This window comes from Myotis myotis, unplaced genomic scaffold (genome assembly GCF_014108235.1).
Source record: "Myotis myotis isolate mMyoMyo1 unplaced genomic scaffold, mMyoMyo1.p scaffold_m19_p_6, whole genome shotgun sequence".
Classification (NCBI taxonomy): Eukaryota; Metazoa; Chordata; class Mammalia; order Chiroptera; family Vespertilionidae; genus Myotis; species Myotis myotis.
This window is the reverse complement of record NW_023416368.1, coordinates 76,132,442-76,153,258: the sequence shown is the minus strand read 5'-3', so window position 1 is coordinate 76,153,258 and position 20,817 is coordinate 76,132,442. Positions and strand designations below refer to the sequence as shown.

At 37.9% G+C, this 20,817-nt stretch overlaps 1 protein-coding gene across 4 annotated transcripts in view; it reads left to right on the top strand.

Annotated features, from left to right (window-relative positions):
- FZD3 (frizzled class receptor 3) overlaps window positions 1–18,998 on the top strand; it is a 104,112-nt gene extending 85,114 nt beyond the window's left edge. For all 4 annotated transcript variants that reach the window (XM_036314417.1, XM_036314416.1, XM_036314418.1 and 1 more), the window contains 2 exons: window positions 4,823–5,056; window positions 13,188–18,998. In XM_036314417.1, coding sequence (XP_036170310.1) covers window positions 4,823–5,056; window positions 13,188–13,401 — 448 coding nt within the window. In that variant the 3' untranslated portion in view covers window positions 13,402–18,998. The remainder of the gene's footprint in view (window positions 1–4,822; window positions 5,057–13,187) is intronic.
- The last annotated feature ends 1,819 nt before the right edge of the window (window positions 18,999–20,817 follow it).

The following is a 20,817-nucleotide window of genomic DNA, read 5'->3' as shown; positions in this document are numbered from 1 at the left end:
TGACCGCTGGGTACACTGGCTCTTGGATCTCTAAGGAGATGCTAATTTAGCCTCTGCCTGAGGCTACCCAGCAGGAGCTATGGAGAGATCTGCAGATTTCTCTTCTTTGTTTGGAGTTTGGAGGTGCCCAGATGAGGCCCAGCTGTGAAGCAGTGCAAGCTGCTGTGGGGCCTTGGGCCTTCTTTTGGATGTTCTGGGTTTCTCTGACCCAGCTGCAGTTAGTTAGGTATTTTTATATTGCAAAGAGCCAGGGCATTCATATGTAAAAGCCTCTGCACACAGCTTGGGTGGGGCGGGGTCTCAGGGAATCAACAGGGTGGAGCAAACAGCTATGGCTGCTCCCCAGTCCTACCCTAAGAGGCCCCACATCTCAGTGTCCGCGGTAATCACTGGAAGCATCTCTGAGAGAAAGCCGCCCTCGAGTTCCGACCGATGCCAGACAGTCCAGTGTCTCCCTGTATGAGTCTGGGTCCCCAGAGACTCGCCTGGAACTGGCGTTCAGAGTAGTTGGGAGCTTGTGTCTTTCTCCCGATTGAAAAAGACAGCCATGTCCTCAGTTGTCAGCCCTTTCCACGTGCACCTCCGTACCTCTGCACTTTACTTCCACACCTCTGAGTCTCAGTATGCTTTTCTCTTTCCTTCTAGTTGTAGAATTTCCACTCAGCCAGCCTTCCTGTGGTTCTGGATGATGCCGGTTTTGTCTTTTAGTTGTATTTTTGAAGTGGTTGTGTGAGGTAGCAATTTCTGGTGTTTACCTATGCCGCCATCTTGGTTTTCTCGAGGGTTAATGTACTTTCACTATGCAACTTTTAAAGTGCCTCAATAACCAAAATCTATATTTTCTAAAATATTAGTGATTAGTAGTTTCTCTTAAACAGTTTAAATTGAAATAAAATAATCACATTTAAAATATATATATTTCTTATCCTGAGACTGCTACTAGTGATATCAGATAATGTATTTCTCCTTTAAATACAGTTTCATAGGGCAGAGAGGGAAAAAAGGGGAAAGATGCATTCAACAGCAACCACAAAAATATGTTTTCTAGGCATTAATTCATTCTTTAAGAAGTCTTTATTGAATGCTTACTATGTGCCATGCACTATTTTGGGATGCCAGGGATTCAATAGCAAACAAGGCAGGACAAGTTCCTGCTTTCGCGGAGTCTTTTTTGTAGGATTTACTGTGATTTATCTGTGTATTTGTTGAACATTTTAAATATATTTTAATCACAGTACAACATAAAGCTGAGGAAGGGACTTGAATTAAACATTCCTGGTCACCTCTGGATCATCCTATCTAATAATAGACAAACATGGTGATTAACCATACCTCAGCTACGCTTCCCATTGGCTAATCAGGATATGCAAATTAACTGCCAACAAAGATGGCGGCCAGCAGCCACACAGCTGAAGCGAACATGAGGCTTTCTTGCTCCAGTGATGGAGGAAGCCAAGGTTCCCCGCCTGCCATGGCCCAGCTCTGAGCTCCGGATGCAACAATGTTGCAATTATAGAAGCTAAACAAACCCAGATACCTGCTTTCAGCCACCACGGCCTCAGAGCTTAGAGCGCCAGTGATGGCAACAGAGTTTCAATTATAGAAGCTAAACAAACCCAGATACCTCCTTTCAGCCAGCCACAGCCTCAGAGCTGGAACCGGCTCTCAGCTCCAGTGACAGCTATAGAAGGTAAGTAAATCCCAGAATAAAAAAAATAAAAAATAGGCTGGGAGCTTCAGTCGCCCGCCAGCCTGAAAATGGCCCTCAGCCCCTTACCCAGGCTGGCCAGGCACCCCAGTGGGGACTCCCACCCTGAAGGGGGTGTGACCAGCTGCAAACAGCCATCATCCCCTCATCCAGGCTGGCCAGGCACCCAAGCGGGACCCCCACCCTGATCCAGGACACCTTTCAGGGCAAACCAGCTGTCCCCCACCCATGCACCAGGCCTCTATCCTATATAATAAAAGGGCAATATGCAAACTGACCCTAACAGCAGAAAGACTGGGAATAACTGGTCACTATGACACACACTGACCACCAGGGGGTAGATGCTCAGTGCAGGAGCTGCCCTCTGGTGGTCAGTGAGCTCCCACATAGGGGAGCTCTGCTCAGCCACAAGCCAGGCTGATGGCTTGCCAGTACAGCGGTGGTGGTAGGAGCTTCTCCTGCCTCCTCAGCAGCACTAAGGATGTCTGACTGCAGCTTATGTCTGCTCCCCGCTGGCAAGTGGACATCCCCCAAGGGCTGCCGGGCTGCTAGAGGGATGTCTGATTGCCATCTTAGGCCCAATCCCCCGGGGATCAGGCCTAAGCCAGCAAGTGGTCCCCCCCGAGGGGTCCCAGACTGTGAGAGGGCACAGGCCGGGCTGAGGGGCCCCCTACCCCCAAGTGCACAAGTTTTTGTGCATCGGGCCTTTAGTCCTATATAATAAAAGGGTAATATGCAAATTATCCTCTTGACCGGGAGTTCTACTGGAGTTCAACCAGGGGGCGAACTCTACTGGAGTTCAATCAGGCCAGCTGGCCAACTTCCCCTGTCCCCTACCCCTGGCTAGCCTGGCCCAGTTGGCCTCTATCGGGGCAAGCCGGCTAGACTCCACCCATGCACAAATTCATGCACCAGGCCTCTAGTAAACAAATAATTCTGTATGGGGTTGTATTGGAAATTCCACATAAAGCTACCCAACCTACCCTTATGAGGAATCATTCTAGTTATTGGGAGAACCTGGTTGGGCCAGAATCTTTTTCACACTGATAAAAGTTCCCAAGGATCCTTTTACTTGGTTTTCTGCAACCATGGATACCTCCTCAGCAAAGTCATTGTGGCCCTCCAAGCTAGGATGGTGCTATTTTTGACTTACTCTTTCTTCTATTTAGTTTTTGACACTTTGTTTTCAGGATTATGTAAACATTGTTTTATCATTACTTGATGATTGGTTTCTAAGCCACTTAAACTTAAGTTTGATCCCTAACTACTGATTTTGTTGTGGAAAGCCCATTGATCCCTTCAAACCTCAGTTTTTCATCTATAAAATGGGGACCACAATATTTATTCTTAATAGATATCTCATATCCTCTTAGAAATATTCTCTCAGGACATTCGTCTCCATAACAAAAACATTATTAGGAAGAATAGCCCTGGCCCAACCAGTGTGGCTCAGTGGTTGAGGATCAACCTTTGAACCAGGAGGTCACAGTTCAATTCCCAGTCAGGGCACATCCACAGGGGTGTGCAGGAGGCAGCCAGTCAATGATTCTCTCTCATCTTTGATGTTTCTGTCTCTATCTCCCTCTCCCTTCCTCTCTGAAATCAATAAAAATATATTGAGAAAAGAAAAAAAGGGTAGTCCTGTCCATTGTGGCTCAGTTGGTTGGGTGTTGTCCTGTGTACCAAAAGGTTGCTGCAGCTTCAATTCCTGGTCAAGGTACATGCCCTGGTTTCATGTCACGATCCCTGTCGCAGGGGCATATAGGAGGAAGTTGATTGATGTTTTGCTCTCACATTGATGTTTCTCTCTCCCTTTCTTTCTCTCTAAAAATCAGTTTTAAATAAAATGATTTTTTAAAGGATCAAAGAAGAATATATTTAAAATACCTGGCACAATGCAGGTACTTAACAAATGTCAGTTTTCCTTCAGCCTTTCTACCCAAGTTCTAAAAACAACAACAATGCTTTTGTAATTTGAAAAAAGAATATATGCACTTTCTCACTGTATGATCCAATCTTTACATATTTGAGGTTGTTGTTTTTTTAATGAAATTTTTTATCTAATTTTAACTTTAATCCTGACTCTCAAGTCACTGATTTACATAAACTGAGACACGGATCTTTGCAACAATTTAATTGGCTCTTTTATTAATTTAATTACCCCTTTGTTCATCATCATAAACATTTGCTTTTAATACTTTCATAGCAGTTAAAAACTTTTGCTCTTGACAATAATTTATCTCCTTAATTATTTTCCTTAAGCCTTTAATATGTCTGAGACTTAATTATATGTTTGCTTAAAGTAATTTTTCATGTTTTTGTTCTAATTATGACCATTGACGTTTATTCTAGCATTAGACAACTGCTTCTACCAGAAAATTAAGTTGTAGCCTTAAAATAACTGCTCTTATAAGTTAAAAAATGTATCTGAGGCCTCCATTACTTCCATAAACAATGCAATTAAACAGTTCCTCTATTTTATAGTAATATCTTTGTAATATTTTAGTGCCCTTGCAAATCATAAAATTCTTTAGCTGAAAGAGACTTTTTAGAAATGATTAATATAACTTCATTTTATAGATAAGGAAAATGAAGGAAAGGAGGTAGTGACTTGCCTAAGATCACATATTTATTGATAGAGTTGAAACTAAAATTTTTATTTTCTTATTCTAGCACAGATCTCTTTCTGTCTATCACTTTAGAGAACAGATTGACACGAATTTTTTAAAAAAATATTTTTATTGATTTCAGAGAGGAAGGGAAAGGGAGAGAGAGACAAACATCAGTAATGAGAGAGAATCATTGGTTGGCTGCCTCCTGCACACCTCACACTGGGGCTCGAGCCCACAACCCAGGCATGTGCCTTGACCTGGAACTGAACCGTGACCTCCTGTTTCATAGGTCGTTGCTCAACCACTGAGCCACTCCAGTTGGGCTGATTGAGATGAATTTTTGTTATATACTCTTTTGTCTGTTAACAATGTTATATCTGTTCTAAAGACATTATGTGGACAGCAATTAATTTAAAGAATAACGTCAGTGCGTCACAAAAGTATTGTTTGTTAGTCTATAGGAATGTTAACTGTATCTTAAACTTAGTATTTTGTTGTCTAGGATAGTGAATGAGAGCCGACAAGTACTCCAAGAACCTGATTTTGCTCAGTCCCTCCTGAGGGATCCAAATACTCCTATTATAAGGAAATCAAGAGGAACTTCCACTCAAGGAACATCCACACATGCTTCTTCAACTCAGCTGGCTATGGTGGATGATCAGAGAAGCAAAGCAGGGAGTGTCCACAGCAAAGTGAGCAGCTATCATGGCAGCCTCCACAGATCTCGTGATGGCAGGTGAGTTTTATTGCTAGCTTAGTTTATTTCATATGCTGAATTAGAGTTACACAGCTTAAGGAAGAATAGCCAATTCTGAAATAGAAGTTGAACATTTTCAATTTTTTTGAACTTTGCTAGGAACAGTTGTCCCAGATTATGGTCCAATTTAAAGCCAGTCAGAGGAGTTTAAAGCTTAGACTTGCTGCAGTAAAAAATATGGAGTCATCAAAGGGTATTGAGTAGGGAGAAGGCAGGATGAAAATGGTTATGTTAGTAAGATTAATTTAGCAAACAGTTGTGGAATACCTACTATATCAGCTACTGTTCTGGGAATACAAAGATGATATAGGCATAATCTATGTTTTTAATAAGCTCACAGTTTTAAAGAATAATAATATAGTCACTACTTATGTTGTGGTTTACAACATGGGATCTGGAATGATAAGCTTCAGTTTTTCTCATCTGTAAAATGGAAATAGTAATAATATCCTTTAGGGCTGTTGTAAAAAAATTAATGAGATAATATATCCAATTGCTTAGTACAGTGCCTGTCTTAGTAAGTGCCTGATTTTAACCTCTGTTATTATTGTAAGTGAATAATTAAAGTAAAATATAAGTATGATGGTACAGTTGGCCCTTCGTATCTATGGGTTTTGCATTCAGGATTCAACCAAATGGGTATGGAAAATATTGGGGGGAAAGTGTTACTTTGTTGCTGATGTGTACTATGTAGTTTGACTTATGGTGGTTGTGTCTGTCTTAAAAATACAGACTTAAAAGTACAGACTTTTTCTTCTTGTCATTTCCTAAACAGTACAATAAAACAACTATTTACATTGTGTTAGATATTATAAGTAATCTAGAGATGATTTAAAGCAGCGGTCGCCAACCTTTCCAGACCTCAAGGACCACCTGTTGGCGACTGCTGATTTAAAGTATGTAGGGGTGATTTAAAATATATAGGGGTGTGTGTGTAGGCTATATGCAAATATACCATCTATATAATAAAGAGCCAGGGTCGTAAGGACCAAAGGCTTGACCAGACCGGAAGTCAGTGCTGGGTTGCTGTGGTGACCCAGCACTGACTGAGGCTGCTAAGGGTGCCCCGACCCAGCACTGACTGCCTAGGCACTAGGGGGCTGCGGATCAGACCCAGAGAAAGGCCTGCAGAGAGAGACAGGGTCTGATCCGTAGGTTGATCAGAACTTGCCTCTCTTTCTCTCCAGGCCTGGCCAACAGCCGCGCCTCTATTTCTCTCCAGGCCTCCACCGGGGCTGCTGTTCAGCCCCGCCTTTCTGATCAGGCCCCGTTGATAGGCCCAGAGACACTGACTGGCATAGAAACTGACCAGTCAGAACCAAATCTGGGTGACTCTAAGGAGCCAATGGCTACCTAGTAGGTGGAGCTTTTGATGCTGACTGGCATAGAAACTGATCAGTCAGAACCAAATTCGCCCGCAGAGGAGGGCAGTTGGGGGCGAAGTCAGGCCTGCAGGGGAGGGCATTTGGGAGCAAGATCAGTATGGCAGGGGGAGGGCAGTTGGGAGCGAGCAGGCAGGCAGGCTGACGCAGTTAGGGATGATCAGGCAAATAGACAGAGAGGTTAGGGGCAATCAGGCAGGCAGGCAGAGGGGTTAGGGGCAATCAGGCAGGTAGGCAGGTGAGTGGTTAGAAGCCAGCGGTCCCAGATTGTGAGAGGGATGTCCAACTGCTGAGGGTTCCCCGATTGGAGTGGGCGCAGGCTGGGCTGAGGGAACTCCCCCTCCGTGCATGAATTTCGTGGACCAGGCTTCTAGTCCTATCTAATAGACAAACATGGTAATTGACCATACCTTCGCTACGCCTCCCATTGGCTAATCAGCATGATATGCAAATTAACTGCCAACAAATATGGCAGCTAATTTGCATACTGTAGGCAGGGCGGGACAGCGCCATCTCACCTGCTCCACCGCCATCCGGGCCTGCTATTTGCCACCTGGGGCGGTGGGACGGGACAGTGCCATCCCACCTGCCCTGCTGCCATCCGGGCCTGCTATCTGCATCCAGGCGTCCCGTGTGCAACCCGACCTGGGGCGGCCAGGCAGGGCAGCAGTGATCGGCCGGCCGCCGGCCGGGTGTCCCGTGTGCGACCCGACCCAGGGCGGTGGGGTGGGACAGCGTGGCTCCTCTGTCACCCCAGCTTCTTCATCACAGCTCCCTTGGGGGCCTAAGCCTTTAGTTGGACATCCCCCGAGGGCTCCTTGGCTGCCAGAAGGATGTCTGACTGCAAGCTTAGGCCTGATCCCCTGGGGAGTGGGCCTAAGTCGACAGGTGGGCATCCCCCAAGGGGTCCTGGGCTGCAAATGGGCACAGGCTGGGCTAAGGGACCGCCCTCTCCCCAAGTGCACAAATTTTTGTGCACCGGGCCTCTAGCCTATATATATAAAAGCCTAAGCAACTGGCCAACCAGCTGACTGGCTGGTAGCTATGATGCACACTGACCACCAGGGGGCAGACATTCAATGCAGGAGTGGAAACCACAAACATGGAAACATGGAACAGACTGATGAATCTCAGAGAAAAGGAGGGAGGGGGAAGGGCGGGAAGAGATTAACCAAAGATCTTATATGCATACTAGAGGCCTGGTGCACTGATTCGTGCACCAGTGGGGTCCCTCGGCCTGGCCTGCAGCTTCTCGCACTCCAGGAACCCTTGGGGGATGTTGGGCTGCTAGTTTTGGCCCGATCCCCACAGGCCAGGCCGAGGGACCCCACCAGCACACAAATTTGTGCACCGGGTCTCTAGTTTTATATAAAGATGAGCATCCATGGATTTTAGTATCTGTGGGGGTCCTAAACTAATCTTGGGCAGATACCAAGGGAAGACTGTGTAGTCCAGAGGTTGTCAAACTTTTTCTATAAAGAGCCACATAGTAAATATTTTAGGCTTTGTGGGTTATCCAATCTCTATTGTAACTATTCATTTATGCTGTTGTAGCATGAAAGCAGCCATAGATAATATGTAGTCAAAATGGGAATGACTATATTCCAGCCAATTTTTACTTACAAAAATAATAAGGGCACAGGATCAGAGAAGCTTCACAGAGAGAATGAGAGAAGGGGATGTATTTTCTTGTTAAATTTGCCAATGATTAGACACTTCTAAGGAGTTTTGCAATAATTCAGTTAAGAGATGATGAAGATTAATAGGAAAGTAGTGGCAATGGGAAGAGAGGAAGAACTGATCTGAAAAATATTTAGAAAGAAGAAATGAAAAGATAGGAATTGATGATGGAATAATAGCAACTAGAGAGAACTATATCAAATGTTTGTGTTGTTGTTGTTTTCTTAACAATTTCCAGTTTGGGAAATTGAAAGAATGAAAATTTGTAGGCCTAAAATGGAAAGCATTCTATGTTAACTTTAAAACATCTGTTTCTTTAACTGTCTAGTATCTTTTCAATCTCATCCTAGCCTTTCTCTCAGTCTTCTCTGTCCTAGTGTAGGATATGATTTCTATACTTTCTTTTTAGATTGAGACTTCTCATAAGATCTTTTACTTTCTAATGGGTCAGCTACTCTCTGTTTTTAAAAAGCAGCAGTCTTTTTTTGACTATGTTATATTTTCTACTTTTTATCTATTTTTTCCTTGTGTATAATAAAATTATAGCCCTGACCAGTTTGGCTCAGTGGATAGAGCATTGACCTGCAGACTGAAGGGTTCCAGATTCGATTCCGGTCAAGGGCATGTACCTTGGTTTCAGGCACATCTCCAGTAGTGGGTGTGCAGGAGGAGGCTGATCGATGTTTCTCTCTCATTGATGTTTCTAATTCTCTATCCCTCTCCCTTCCTCTCTGTAAAAAAAAAAAATAAAAAAAATATATATATATATATTTAAAAATATATATACAGGGTGCTTTAGGATCCCAGAGAAGAAACCCATCAAATTATCATGGATAGTCAGAGAAAACTTCACAAACAACATTGCACTGCTACAGTGAATATGATTCAGGGGAAGCACTTGGAAATTAAAGATAGGGAAAGAATATATATGCAGAGGCAAGGAGAACAGAAGAGTTAGGTACTGGAGTATGGCTGTTGCATAGTATGTATGTGTGGGCAATTGTGGTGATAAATTCAGCTTTGTATTTGAGAATGATCACTTTGGCAGCAGCCCAGGAGAGAAGATTTTAAGTAAGCTCAGTTGGGAAGTTTCTACAGTAATTTAGGGGTCCTATCTTATGACACTCATAAGGAGGGAGGGAATTAGAATACATTTTGTCAACACCATCCTCCATGAAATAACTATGACATTTGACATTTGATATTATTAGCCTCCTCCTTTTCAATAAGGATTGGACAGTTATTTTTAGTACAGTGCTTATGCATATGCATGTGGTAGTCCATATATAGAGATATATAGAAGAAAGTTAAAGTATAATTTCTGCATTCTAGGAACATATGACCTTTTAAGGAAGATAAGATATATACATAAGAACTAATTAAGTAATAGTGCAAGTCAGCATATAATTAAAACAGTGAATGCTAAAGATGATTGATGTTGTGGAACTTCAGAAAAGGGAAAGATCAGATTGGCCCATGAAAGTATCTTAGAGAAGATAAATAGAGTGAATGAATGGTAACAAAAGATAAGTTCATACTGAATAGAGAATTTCTGAAGGTAATTAAACATAGGGAATTTCAGCCTCTGTAATCTGGAGCTTAGATAAGGAAGTTTATAATCATTAATATAAGGAGTTGGTAATTAAAATTGTGAGAAGCCCTTAAGTCATAATTTAAAAAAGAACAGATCAAGAACAAGACCTTGGTAAAATACTTACAGTAATAATAATATAAGAAGAATAGCCAGCATATGATTCAGAGAAAGTGCTTATACTATACACATATGAGGGAATCAATAAAAAATAGTGTCATGAAATCACCATGGTAGTTAATTGCTTTTTAAATCATTCTTTTGGCATGACCTATTTGCAATACAGTTGTCTTTCCTCAGTTTGTATATATAGTATATACACACAAGTATATTGAATAACAAATGATTTTAGAAATACTGTGAGCATTTCCCAGAAATTCAGTGCCCAGAACTATAAAGGCGGCCTACTAAGGTTGTTCTATAATGTGGTGCAAGAACACTCATATTGTAAGCCTCTCTGCCATACCCTCAGACCACATTAAACCCAAAACTCTAAACAGGGATTATCATAATTCCAAAAGCCATTTCATGGAGATTTTTTAAAATATATTTTTTATTGATTTCAGAGAGGAAGGGAGAAGGAGAGAGAGATAGAAACATCAGTGATGAGTGAGAATCATTGATCGGCTGCCTCCTGCATGCTCCCTACTGGGGATTGAGCCAGCAACCCAGGCATTTGCCCTTGACTGGAATCGAACTTTGGACCCTTCAGTCTGCAGGCCAATACTCTTATCCACTGAGCCAAACCAGCTAGGGCCATCCATCAGTTTTTAAGTTTACTTGTTAACATTATCTTTTGGCCATCTTTTTCTCATTATCTTACGGTTTCTTGGTTATGAAATAACACACACATAAACACACACACACACACACACACACACACACACACACACATTCACAATACTCTAGTCCAGACTCCTTGATGGATAATTGAACTCAGTGCTATGTAAAATAAATACCCTGAGGCAAATACCTTACACATGTAAATCAACCTCAAAGAGTAAGTAATGGGTGATTAGATGAGAAGATGGTTAGAAAAGCAAGTGGATGAGTAGGTAGGTAAAGGTAGGTAAAAAAATTTTTTCCATTTGATTCAGTTGCCATATTTGAATTACAATGAGTGAGTAGGATGGTAAAACTAGGTGTCAACAAGGGAAAGTTAGGGAATGCATAATGAGATACTAGTGAAATTACAATGAATTGAATTATTCATTGTATAGAGAATCAAAGAGAGTAAATCATCTTCAAGTTTTTTTCATTTTGACTTTGGACTACACCATATTATCTTTTCAGCAAATTAACCATCCTAATTATTTTTGCCTAAGCTTACATTAAGACTAATGTACATTTTCTTAGTGTATGTTAGATGGTCACAGTGGTTTAAATGATTGTCAAAATATAAATAAACTTGGTAAGTCCCACATATACAATTGAGATTAAATACTATAATTAAATTTATTTTTCTATGTAGTTGATTTCTAATTATCCATGGGCAGGTTATTTATATTATAGAATTTTGTGGATAGCCATATATTTCACTTCAATAAATAGACATGATAACTCAATATAGTAATTTTTCTATGAAAAATGTATTCTTTGATTCATATTCATAACTAAGAAACATAGGTTTCATTTAAGAAAATATCCAATTCGTATTTTTAAGTAGTGATTTGGTGTTTTTTAATTAATCTGATATCATTCCTAGAGCTGAAGCAGATTTTTTTTCATTTGATTTATTTGCCATATTTATTTTAAACAATACTTATGAAGTCATGATAGTGAAAGAGCTTCAAATTAGCTGGCAGATCAAATTTGGAAAAATCTTTCACTCAGTTTAGGGCAGTAATTGTTTTGCAAAATAATAATAGAATACCAAGCTCATTCTGAAATTTTCAATTAACACTGTAATTATTTTATCAAAATATGCAAGTCAAATTTAAAACTGAAAACAAAAGATATGCTTTCTTTTATAATATTAAAAGGACTTTTCAATTTTTAAAATCTCTGATCTAATGAAAACATTATTTAATAAGCACACTATCAAACTAGATCTCCTCAGAAGTTCATGAATCAGTCTTTAAAATCTTTAAATTTTAGCCGAGACAGTGTGGTTCAGTATTTCAGCATCAACCCATGAACCAGGTCACTATTGGATTCCTGGTCAGGGCACATGCCTGGGTTGTGGAGTTGATACCCAGTGGGGGGGGGAGGGGGGGGGCGGGTATACAAGAAGGAGCCAATTGATGATCCTCTCATCATTGATGTTTCTATCTCTCTTTTCCTCTTTCTAAAATCAGTAAAGTCATAGTTTTAAAAATCTTTAAATTTTATAAATGGTTCATATTGAGTCATGAAATTTGTTATAATTATGAAAGAATGATAAATAAATACTTTGACACCCAATAGGTCTTCAGCTGCATATTAGTTATTTTGATGACTATTTTAAAAAGAAATGGCCTGCTATATTCTTTTTTATTTTTAGAAACATTACTTAAAATTTAATATGTCAAAGTTATAAATTATATTCAGTTAGTTTTCTTTGAGATTTGTTATCCTAAATTAAATACTTTTTACAAAAAGGTGTACATCTGAGTGTGAGTATTCTTATATCTGATAGGGGCTCAGTGAGTCAGGATTGGTACAAAAGAAAATTTAACAGCTCCCCATTGCTGCTTTCAAAATGAGTACAACGATGGAGGAGAAGACTGTCCACAATAAGCAGTGTAGCCGTTGGCATACTCAAAAGCTGCATCTTTGTTCAGGGTACTGAGAGAATTTGCTTTAGCAGGAATATAAGTTATAGTGTATTAGTATGTTGTTATGTATATTTAAGTAGATGTACCTCTATGAAATAGCATAGTATCCTCACAGCACCGAGGAAAAATAATTAACATCATTTACAGTAGTTAATTTAATTGTTAACTGGGCTATCTGGAAAGAAGCTGTCAGCACATGCTGTCATTGTTGCTTGCCAGTTCATTCATCTTTTTTCCTTTTCCTTTTTGGTTACACTAATTTCTCCTCTAATTTCATATGCTCCCTCTTCCTAATCTTTTAGTAAAATTTGAGTTGCTGTACTTCTGATTATAGCCAATTTTCTACACTCCTGAGGCCAGTGCCATCTTTCCTCCATTGTTTTTCCTCCTCTTCTTGAACTCACCCCATAAACCATAACTTATTTGAATGAGAAAAATTAACCTTGATTTCTGTCCTTTTGCAAAGAATAGGACCTTAATTCTGAATCCAATGAGTATATTTTCTTCCCTTTTTTTTGGTTAGCCATATGAATAATTCTACAGTGTTAATGAAATTGCTGTATATCATCAAAGGTGGTTGTTACTTTTTCACTTGTTGGTTTCCTAATTATTTCATTTAGTGCAGCATTTTCATGAAAAATTTCGTGTTATTTTTCTGATGTGTTCTATTACTTGCTTCAAAATAAACTCTCCTGTACTAGGTATACTCCCTGCAGTTACAGAGGAATGGAAGAGAGACTACCTCATGGCAGCATGTCACGACTAACAGATCACTCCAGGCACAGTAGTTCTCATCGTCTCAATGAACAGTCACGACATAGCAGCATCCGGGATCTCAGTAATAATCCTATGACTCACATCACACATGGCACCAGCATGAACCGAGTTATTGAAGAAGATGGAACCAGTGCTTAATTTGTTCTAAGGTGGAAAATTTGTGCCGTTTTATAAAGCAGATTTTATTCTTTGCCTTTAGCATGACTGACTGCTGTAACTCACTGTTATCATGCGTTCAGTCAGGTGCAGATGTGTCCATTGGAAGAGTAAATTTTTGCTTTTTATATTGCATCAAACTTGGAATATCAAGGCGTCTTAAAATTATATTGTCACATAAATAATTCTTATTTCTAGGTAACGAAGAGAGAATTATTTGTCTGGTAAGCATTTTTATAAACCCACTATTTTATATTTAGAAAAATCCTAAATGTGTGGTGACTGCTTTGTAGTGAACTTTCATATATAATGTCAACTAGTTGTGAGACAACATTCTAGTCGTTCTGTTAATAAAACAAAATTTCAGAATTAAAGAATTTTCTATGCAAGGCTTATTTCTCGGATGAATGGTAGGATTTTGTAGTTTTATTTCCATAAGTGAAAAAGAACTGTGGTTTTAAACTGTAAGAGAATTTGATAAATCAGCAAGGGTATTTTAACTGATAGAATATAAGATCAACAGAAGAATCTGATTAGAGTATTGAAGGCTTTTTCAAAATTCTATCAAAATAAATTTCATCCAGAGAAATACAGGATTAGGAATATCAGTGGCCATTTTTTCCCAGTAAGTGAGCTGTTTTTATTACTTTTGTAAATATTCCTTTTACTGGCAGTGTTTTTATAACTTATCCATATGCATGTTGGAAAAAATAATTTGTAGCCTTTTCCCATGTAGTAATATTAATTCGTAGAGAACTTTATGTTCAGATCTGTTCATGGAAACATGTAATAAGATAAGCATCACACATTATAAGGTTTTTTTGTGGTAACCACAATTACAAAATGGCAAAATGTTTTCTCTGTATTCATTGTTGTATTTTTCTGCAGTGAGATGTGATCTTGCCAAAGCCACCAGATCTTGACATCCAGCCCCTCCTATCAATGAGTTGATTGTCTGTACTTGCATTGCCCAGTAGCAAATAGGCTACAGCTTTTGCCCCCTCCTTTGTATTCAGATTCTGGATCAGTCTTGTTTACAGCTGAAATATATATAACCTCGGTCCAAAGTGGTGATTTATATGGGGTATCTGAAAAATCACTGTAACTAAATGAAGCATGATTCGTCTTGCTGTGAAGTATCTTGTAATCTTAAAAATATCAAAATTTTTGACATTTTGTCTTGTAACATTTAAATAATTTACAATAAAAACTGGTAACTGTATTAGGCATGAAATTGATCAGAAGAGAAAGAAAATTATTGGAAAATGCTGGATGTATTGTATAGAAAAACATTTTAAACAAGCATGTCCTCAACCCCGACTAGAGGTAAGAATCATTTGGGGAACCTCTGATGCTCAAGCCTTCCTCTCATTCAGATGAGGATAGGTTTTTAAATAAGTTTTCTAGGTGATTCTAATCTGTAGCCAGGCTTCAGGCTGTTTTGAACTGATTTGCTTCTGTTGATGATCTGATGGCGTCTCATTATATCACGTGAAAATGTAGGTGGACTCAATATTATACTTTTACATCATTACCTGATACAAAATTGTTTTCCACTTTATTTGTCCATTATGAAATGTGAAATGCTGACCCCACTCTCCAAAATTCTCATTCTGTAACTCAAAGATGGTAAGAATTTAAAATCTGTAGTTATAAAAATACCATTGGTGATTCTTACGCAGATAATCCAAGAATGACACCTTAGAAAATATTCTAAACTCCAGAGAGGCCTGGCTTTGTCATTTGCTGGCTTTTGACCTTTAAAAAGTCAACTTCTCTGAGCTTTAGTTCCCTTGTTTGTAAATGAAGATAAAAGATAAATACCTACCTCACAAAGTTGTCAAATAGGGGATCAAATGAAAAATCATATGAAAACTCTTTGAAAACTAAAATATAAGGGATTAAGATTATTGAGGTTTTAAGAGATTTATTTGAGGGCTACTATCATACATTGCTTGACATGTGTTTGGTTCATGTGTACTTTTACTCTCTTTTTTAAAAAACAAAAAGTAACAAAGAATTAGGTGTTGAAAAAGTAGCTTTTATCAGACACAAAAGTCAGTTTTCTGGTAATAATTTATATATCATGTTTTTTTCAAAGTACATGTTAATATTTTTGTTATTAATTCCGCATAAGATATATTTGAACATTTGGCCCACAATGTAATTTTTTTCTGTCTTCGTTGTCTTTCTCCTTGGAATTGGAGTAAGTGATCAAGACAATATAAATTCCCTCATAACTGACATTTAGTAAACCTTTTCTCTGAAGGCCAAATTTACAACTTATTTATAAATAAATGAACAATTCATGAGGCTTTTGTCTGAGAATCTCTCCTGAGAACAGCATGAGAGGACCAACACAAGCATTCAAAAACAAAAATAAGAAGTTAAAATAGAAGGTACCAGTTTGAGCTCAAAGATGTTGTCAGTCATCGCCATCTGCATTATGTTATCAATTGCCAAAATGTTAATTGGTTTTCTTGTACAAGTGGCCAAGTATAGACAGTTAATTGAACATTATGAAAATACTAATTTTTGCTTCTTGATTTTATGTATTCATTTATATCTTCTCTATTTAACTGTTGATATATATGTAAATGCTATATTGACATTTTAGTTCAGAAAAATATTCTAAACTCCAGAGAGGCCTGGCTTCTATTGACATTAAGATACTGGAAGTATCTTAATTTTGCAACACAAAATTTATTTAATATTGTTAATTCATTGTTTTGAATAACAATATTTAGTTTGGGCCATGTTATTTATCAAACTAGTGCTCCAAATTAATTTGTTTTTCAAAGACAGTTGAAGAACTATATGTAGCGAACAGCATTTCAAGTTTCAACTAGCTTAAACCAATTTGAGCAAGTCTGGACAGCTTTCTTACCATATGTTTAATTTGTGTTGTGATTGGCACATGATAATGTTTAGTGTTTTGTTCGTTCAATTGACAGCTGAGAAAATAATAGTGCTCTCTCAAATGTTAATATATAATCAAAAGGTTTTCAGAAAGTACTTTGATTTTACCAATATTGTGTTTAATTTATTCAGGAGTTAAAAAATCCAAGACAATATTAAGCTAAAATAATAGCTTCAAAGAATAATTGATTAATAATTCAATAACTAGCACAGGGCTTACTACATAGTAAATTTTTTAATAAATGAATAACATGTCATACAACTCACTTTTACTCTTAACAGTGAGTCTCACTTCAAAAAAAATTGAAGGGTCTGAATTTAAACTAAGTGAAATTAACTCTGCTTTACCAAAATAACATGTAACAAGTAATAAGAAATAAGTAAATTATACCAAATGAAGCATATTTCCCAGTCCATATTACTATTTAAACTAAAATATATATATATATAAAGTATATATACACACACACATACACATACACACAAACTTGTACCAACACTTTATATTCATTTTTAATGGTGAGAGCTATTCTTAGAAGTATTTAGGCTCTTTTTGGTTTTATGTGAAATTAAATCTTTGGGTATTAGTTGGGTGAATAAATACTTAAGCAAACCTTCATTAGTAATAATTTTCTCTTTCTGCTTCTTCTTAAAGCAGATTTAGAAATCTAAGAATCTCTTCAAATTAGAAAATTTTTTCAACATTTTAACCTACCTCATTAATTTCTTTGTGATAACAGCTGGAAATAACTGAAATTTGTAACTATCTTGATTTAGGCTATAGCCCCATGAAATAAAATGAACGACTTACATTTTTTTTATAAAATAGAGGATCATTGGCTAAAACTTAGAAAACATTAATATACCAAAATTTCACTCTGGTGATATTTATACCACTTTTGACATGCCAAAGGTACATTTATATATATTATCATACTTGGATGACTTACATAGTCTAGTGTAATGAAAATTCCACTGGGCTTGGAATTCAAAAACCCATAATTATGGTGTGAAGTGCACAGGTCATTTAACTTCTCTTAGTCTCAGTGTCTTCAGTTGAAAATGAGGATAAGGCAATTTTTGGTCCCAACTTACCTCACAGAATATGTGAGGATCAAATGAGATGACATGTATTATAATGCTTTGTAATCTATAAATTGCTCTACTTACATGTTTCTGTTAGAATTTGGGGGTTGTAGATAACAAGGATATGGTCTTCAGTGTTATATAGCAGTAACAACAAAGTAGGCAGTTAGACCAGTGTTCATTCGGTATAATGTTTAAATCAACAATCCAATTATCCTTTTAAAAATGAGATTCTTTTTCAAGAGTAGCTCTGCCCTTAAATTGTGTTGGCTCTCTATAATACCCCAGTATGCTCTCAAATTTTGTATGATGGGTTTGTAGGTCCCTTCCAACAGAAATTAGGGATCTCTAGTATATGTTACCTTTGATATGGAATTATATAAAATCGCTTGGCTTCACTGAAAGTTGTAAGAAAAATAAAATAAGTGTAAGCCTTATAACTTGTTTTCTTTGAGGACTTTCATGTGCCTAATTCTTCCTGATTAAGAACAAGTTTTAAAAGGTGATTACTGTAAGTTATTGGTTTTCATCACTGCAAAACTTTAAATTGTAAGGTATTGTCTTAATTGTTTGTATGTTTGTATACATAGTTTTTTAAACCTGCATAAAAGGTAAGAATTTCTCCATTTTTTTCCTCATGTAAGCAGATGAAAGATAACTTTATAAAACCAAGATTTACAGAGGAACTCATGATTCCTTTACATTTCTTTTATCCTTTTTTACAACTGATTAAAATGAGATAAAGTGTTTACATTTAATTCAGCTATGTTTCTTAGTAGCTGTATAATTTTATACATTATTCTTATTTCTGTCTGTTTTATATGAAAAAATAATGTTGACATCTCATAATTTAATTCTCTTTCCTTCTCTTTTGTTCCAGTTGTATGAGTTATAGGAAGATCAAGCATCCTTTACCTCTCTTATAACTATAATCAGTTTCCTAGAGTTTTTTCCTAATTTAACTTTAATCCTTGATTTCTTTTATGGCCAAATTCATATAGAATTATAATTTTCTCTCAGGATCCAAAATCTAGGGGAAAATGTTAAGGTCTGCCTAGCCATCTTCGTAGACATTACTATTTTGGTTGATATATAAAGATTTAATATAATTAGTTAATAAGCCTATTTCTTTTTCTCCGATTTCTCTAATTAGTAAAAATTTTTTGCTGTAAAGATAAAAGAAAGTTTCACTTATGTTTTAGTCAGGTACTATTCCAGTACAACATTATTTCCTTTAAGAGTAGTTCCATCTATTTAAACGCATTGAAGGATAAGTTTCTTCAGATTATTATTTTTTTAAAGAATCACCTATCTCAGAAAATTTATTGTGTCCTTTCTTGGACATTTTTCAAGGTATGATAACATTGCTCATAATTTATTCCTATTTTATTGGCCACTGTCACCAGTTTAACTTAATACAAAAAGTTTTTTTTTATATTGTAATTTAGATTTTGAGAACTCAGAGTTCCATAATTTTGGTAATTACCATTCACTAGTAACATCTATATATATAAAACCCTAATATGCAAATAGACCAAACAGTAGAACAACCAAACAACTGAAAAACTAGTCGCTATGACATGGGCTGAGCACCAGGGGGCGCGGGTAGAACATGGCGGGTGTCAGCAGCAGGCAGCAGAGCGTGGAACATGGCAGGCATTGGCCGTGGCAGGATGGTGGAGCAGACGAGCAGGGGTACCAGACCAAGGCGGGGCACCGGTCACTGTCATTGGGGCGAGCCTCTGGTAGTTACTGAAAATTCTTTGCTCCTGTGTGCCATGGTCCCGCCAGGTGCTTGCACCTGCTGCCAGCACCAGAGCCACTGCTCGCACCTGCTGCCAGTGCCCAGTGCCAGCCTCAATCGCTCAGTGCTGTCAGCAGGTGCAGGCGGCAGCTGCTGGCCCCGATCACACCTGAGGGCTTCTCCACCTCCCCCTGCTCCTGAGGGGTGATCGGGGCAGCAGCTGCCACTCGCACCCGCTGATGGCGCAAAGCAACTGGGGCTGGTGCCGTCAGCGCATGGGAGTGGTGGCGGCAGGAGCAGGGCGGCAGGAGGGGCTGGGCAGGGGCATGGAGGATGGGCCGAGACACCCCCCCCCCCCCGTGCCCACCACAGCCTTGGGACCCACTTCCTTTCAAGGTGCACGAATTTGTGCACTGGGCCCCTAGTTACTATTTATAACACTGATATTTTTCAAGCTTTTATTTCATCATATTTCCTGCAATAGGGTGAACTACATTATTATTTTTACTTGACCTGGGGTTTTTGTTATATAAGTCAGCTTGTTTATATTACTAACTTGCAACTATTTTTTTGTGTTGTACTTGTTTAGAATAAAACTATATTGAGTTAAATAATTTCTGTTTTCTAAATTGGCAGTATTTTAAATGCTTAGTAAAAAGGCATTATGTTATTTTTGAGTACCACTGAATTTTGAGTCAGGCAACTTGATTTTTAGGTTTGTCTCTCTTCAAATAAACTGTGTAGCTTTGGAGTTTTACCTCTTAGATTGGTTTTCTCATTTGTAAATGAAAGAAACAAGGCCATTAGATTAGGTAGTCTCAAATTCCACCTGTCTTTAATATGGTTGTTTCTTGACCATTTTATAATCATTATCTGGGCTTGCTTTTTTCCCCCCATGAACTATATTTACTAGATTAACCTGTACTGTTAATGCAATTTATTCTTAAATTGATAGGATTCAGATATGTTACTTTGTTTCCCATTCATGATTTTAAGTAATTTTAAAGGAGGAAAATTGTATTACCAATAACAAAAGTGAAAGAAAGCTTACATGTAAGCTTTATTTAAAATTCTCAATATATAAATAAAAATAAAAATAAAAATTCTCCTAAAGCACCAATATAAGCACCTCAAATTTACATACAGAAAAACTGACATATAAAATGTGGTTTTTGTTCTCTTAAATATGAATATAGCTAGTTAGCCTAAACTTTGAATAAACCACGCAGTGATAATACTGGCTCATATAGCCAATTAAAAAGCTATCGGGGCCCTTGCCAGTTTGCAGCAGCGGTTAAGCATCAATCTATGAACCAGGAGGTCACAGTTCAGGCTTGATTCCTAATGTAGGGTGTGCAGGAGGCAGCCAATTAATGATTTTCTCTCATTGATGTTTCTATCTCTCCCTCTCCCTTCTTCTCTGAAATCACTAAAAGTATTTTTTTTAATTAATGGAAAAAATATCCTCGGGTGAGGATTAACAAAAGAAAAAAGCTATCGGGTTTTACCAACATTAAAATAATTATAAAATGTAAAAGGAATTTCAGAGTAGATCGAAACTTTTCTGTTCAATAATTATTCTTAAGTTGTATTCTTAGATTCATTGAGGGAATACAGTTGCTAGATTGCCATGAACATGTATATATCCT